Below are 4,619 nucleotides of genomic sequence, written 5' to 3' on the forward strand. Positions count from 1 at the left end.
ATGTACTTTATTTCTCCTCCAATGTATCTATTCAAAACATTGGGATTATTGTAGTCTCATTAATCATTAATATTTACCCTAATTGTCTGCACACAACAAGAACATCTTGAATACTCCAGCTAGATGAACAAATACTTCCCCAAGCCTGACTGATACATATCTCAACTCTACCATCATCTTCTGTAATACCATCAACCAGTCTAACTTGACCATTAGTGCAATTGGCTTGATAAGCAGTTCCTTTACATGAATGTATAATAGTGCTTCATTGCTATATAGATCTAGTAATTTAAACTTACTTTGACATACAACACTGGCATCACTATGAGACTGGCAGTTGTGTAGTGCTGCATTGCTGTAAGAACAATTGAGCAAAAAATCTTCATCACCAGTACAATTGAGTTCAGTGATTCCAAATGAGAGATGGCTTTCAGTATAACAGTCATATTCAGGTAATGCACCTATGCATCAAAAATAGGAATTATATCTAATACTTAAGCCTAACCATATACTGAAAATCCAAGCTGTCTACAGATAACTTGTGCATCTTTATAGTCCCAGCTTTCATCACATAGTGTAGTCCATGTATTCTCTACACACAATTCTACTCTACCAACATTAGTAGCATCAGTATGAGTATTAACTAGCCTCACTGCCCCATTCTCACAATTTTTTATTTCTGTTAATACAACAAATGTGAAAGACTAATATTGAATTCTATTTACTGACCCAAACAAGCAGCTCCAGCTACTGCACCATCACCACAATACCGAGCAGCTTGATCAAAGCTATAGCTACAGCTTAGAAGAGAAGACTCATATCCACGACAATATACATTGGAAATAAGATGAGGATTTGGTCCATTTCCAAAATAACTAGAGCGAAATGCAGTTGCACCTGTATAAAAAAATTATCTAGGCAATTTTCAAATATACATGCACTTGTACTAAAAATTCAGTAATTTACCAAATGTTTTCACTTAAAATTAATATCTATGCAGTAATAAATTTAAATACCTGTAGCTTGGTATCCTAGCTGTCTACAGAGTACATTAGCATCAGTTGTATCCCATGAGCTATCACAGACTTGTCCCCAGAAATTATTGTAACACATTTCAATTCGTCCTTCGGCATCATTGATGCCACCAATCAAACGTACATCACCATCAGAACATGTTAAATCAATATTGCCTGTTGTGTTAACTATAATGATAGGTAAATTCATTGCATTGTCTACAACAAATACATCTACCTTGACAAATTACAGCTGCATCAAAGTAGTTACTACATGAATATGAACCTGTGACAATGAATGGACAGCTTAATACTCTTTCCTCACTACCAGTGCAATTCAAATCATAAATAAACTCTGGAGCACTAGGAGAATAGTAATGAAGTAAAACAGATCCTGCAGATTTAATGAAAATTATTTAACTAGAATCATAGATTACCATAGGGAGAATAGCCCAATTGCTTACACACAACACTGGCATCATAGGTATCAAAGCTGTCTCTGCATATAGTTCCCCATTCACTACTGATGCAAAGTTCTACCATACCTATATTAGGATAACCAGAACCACTTAGACGTATTGTTCCATTTTGACAGACATCTAGAAATTGCTAATCATTGCACAAAAAGTAAAATTGTTACCACGGCAAGTCACACCAGCATAATCACCATAGTAGTACCAAGAGGAACTATAGCAACTAGCAACATATTTTGAACATTCAAAGAGTGAATTATCATTGCTACTACAACTGAACTCATAAGGATATAATGGAATATCTTGAAGATCCACAAAATTGCTTCTATATTCTGTGTCTATGACAACAATATACAATTATTGCCACAAAATAAATAGAAAACCTCGTTCATATCCTATGCTATCACAGACAACTGAGCCCATACTGTAATAACTATCTCCACATACACCATACCACACATTGCTATAACATAATTCAACACGACCTTCTATGTTACCAGATAATCTAATTTGACCAGTTGTGCAGTTGGTGTAATTGACTGATGATGCTGTGAAAGAAGAAACTATTAAAAGTATAATGCTGGCCTTTAACTTACTATAACAAGCAACTCCAGCATAATAATAGTTTGAAGTGCAAGTATGCTGTCCTATTAGAGCATTCCTGGGACAGTTTGAGATGTTATTTTCACCACCAGTGCAGTTCAAATCAATAATATCAATATTAATTGCTCCAGAATAATAGCTATTTTTTATTGCTATTGAACCTAATGAAAATAGATCTCTTAGTGTCTGCAATATATTATAATACCTATTGATGAGTATCCCAGTTGTGTACAGGCAACAGCAGCATCATTGTCATCAAAAAAATCTCTACATATTACTCCCCATACACCATTAACACAAACTTCCAATCTACCAATTAGCTTTGAATAGCTGCTATATGGGATGATTTTAATTTCTCCATCAGTACAATCTGTTGATGTTGTGTATAGCAGTCAAAAATTACAAACAATAGACTTTTCTTACTATGACACCTAATGGCAGCCACAGTTCTTCCATCACATCTTGAAGCCCTTGTGAAGTGAGAAAAGGAACACTGAGTAATTAATGTATCGGTGCTGGAACAACCAAGATCAGTTACCATAAGTACATCATTCTCTGCTACTTGCCCCTTGTATAGTGTATTAACTGTTAAATAAGTTAAATTATTATAAATTTTATTTAATTTTAACTGTCACCTCCTGTTGAGTATCCTAGTTGTGAACATACCACTCTCATATCATTGTGATCAACAGAGCTACTACATAAAAGTCCCCATACTCCATTGATACCATATCTGAACCTTTCCTTCATTAGGACTATCTCCACCAACTAACTGAACATCAAAGTCAGTACAGTTTGAGTACTGAGCATTCAAGTCTAAAAATAGAACCACAATAATTATAATTTAAAATATGACTTTATTTATACTGTGGCATATTACAGCAGCATCTTCATGGCTGTAACAATTTGAACCAGATCCAAGTTCTATGCTGTATGCACAGTCCAACAGGCTAGATTCATTTCCAGTACAGTTAATACTGTAAATATGGTGAGATAAATAATTTTCAGTATAATAGCCTGTCTTTGATATAGCACCTGATGAAATTGTATAAGTTAAGAATACACTTATTAGTATTACCAAAAGGAGAGAATCCTAGTTGTTTACAGAGCACAGTAGCATCATTACTGTCCCAATGATCATCACATATTGTGCCCCAAGTATTGTTAAAGCAAATCTCAACACGACCAAAATCAGTGTATCTACTGTCACCCTTTAATTGCACATCACCATTTGTACAAGGACCTAATGCATAATAATTGAAGTAAAGAATTATAATATGCAAATACCTTCACATAGAACACCAGCACCATAAGAATAATGGTTGCAATTATAAGTGTAATATGAACAACTGAGTAAATTTGTTTCTGAGCCTGAACAGTAAAACCGTGCATTGTGAAATTGTCCTAATCCAATGCCAAATGAATTAAAAGCTACAGCACCTACAGTATAAAAAGGCATTAAAAGTACATGAGAAGAAGTGGGCTTACCATTTGCAGTGTAGTTTAGTTGTCTACAAGCAACTCTTGCATCACTAGTGCCCCAACTGGAGGGACATATTGCCCTCCATGAGTTACCGTAACACAGTTCAACACGACCTTCATACTGTGACTGACCACCAATTAATCTGATATCACCAGTTGTGTTACAGTTTCTTTCTGTGCTAGGAGCTATTTCATAATTATGAGTAAGTGGAATTCGAGAGTGAAAAATTAAATGTACCTGTACAAGTTACATAGGCATCATCATATTGATTACAGTTCATGGACTGAACATTGCTATAAGAACAATTGAACACACTTTCCTCAGTTCCTTGACAACTGAGATCAGTAATATGAAAAGACTTATATCCTTCAGTGTAGTCATTTTGACCAGCAATAGCTCCTGAAAATATTAGTATCATTTCAAAATGTCAGTTATTATAGGCTGGATCTATACTAGTGCTAGTTGATGTATTAATTAGTTGCAAGATCCAAACCTGATTGCTTACAGGAAAGGATCAACAATTAAGTAATTTATTAAATTTGCTCTTTCTTTAGGTTCTTAAAAATTGCCAACAAAAGTCAATTTTAGATACAGAATAAATGGAACCAATGCAGTGTAAAAATTATACAATGTGTGAGTTTGGATCTAAAACTCCCTTTTAACCTTGATCTGAAAATCCTAATTGTCTGCAAACAACAGTAGCATCATTATTATCCCAGTTGTTATCACATATAGTGCCCCATGTCTCATTAAAACACAACTCTACTCGACCAATGAGAGGATTAGTAGAGCTACCAATCAGTCTGATGTCACCATTGGTACATGGAGCTACACAGAAACAATATTGCACTATTGCGTGGCATACCTTAGCATAAAACTTACATTGACATCTGACACCTAGGTCATAATAATGGTCATTAAATGATATAATTTGATAGCTATATTGTCTGCATTCAAGCAAAGAAGTGGCTGTTGAAGGGCAGCTCCATACATCAGACATGAGTATAGGACCAGCACCTTTACCATAGTATACATAACTAACAGAAG

The 4,619-nt window shown here is 34.8% G+C and overlaps 1 protein-coding gene across 1 annotated transcript; it reads right to left on the reverse strand.

The window, feature by feature from the left end:
• Positions 1–73: 73 nt before the first annotated feature.
• On the reverse strand, positions 74–4,572 carry LOC100639002 (deleted in malignant brain tumors 1 protein-like). The gene is made up of 20 exons (XM_020005633.1): positions 4,455–4,572; positions 4,236–4,400; positions 3,810–3,971; positions 3,578–3,757; positions 3,377–3,529; positions 3,168–3,332; positions 2,957–3,124; positions 2,807–2,905; positions 2,513–2,674; positions 2,295–2,459; positions 2,083–2,250; positions 1,870–2,034; positions 1,654–1,824; positions 1,451–1,612; positions 1,252–1,407; positions 1,017–1,202; positions 730–897; positions 506–679; positions 300–461; positions 74–240 (listed from the first exon to the last, which is right to left on the reverse strand). Exons 1-20 carry the CDS (start codon positions 4,570–4,572, stop codon positions 74–76), a joined length of 3,216 nt encoding a protein of 1,071 aa, XP_019861192.1.
• Between the last annotated feature and the right edge of the window lie 47 nt (positions 4,573–4,619).

The sequence above is a fragment of the Amphimedon queenslandica genome, unplaced genomic scaffold (assembly GCF_000090795.2).
Source record: "Amphimedon queenslandica unplaced genomic scaffold, v1.1 AMPQUscaffold_11169, whole genome shotgun sequence".
In the NCBI taxonomy this organism is placed as follows: Eukaryota; Metazoa; Porifera; class Demospongiae; order Haplosclerida; family Niphatidae; genus Amphimedon; species Amphimedon queenslandica.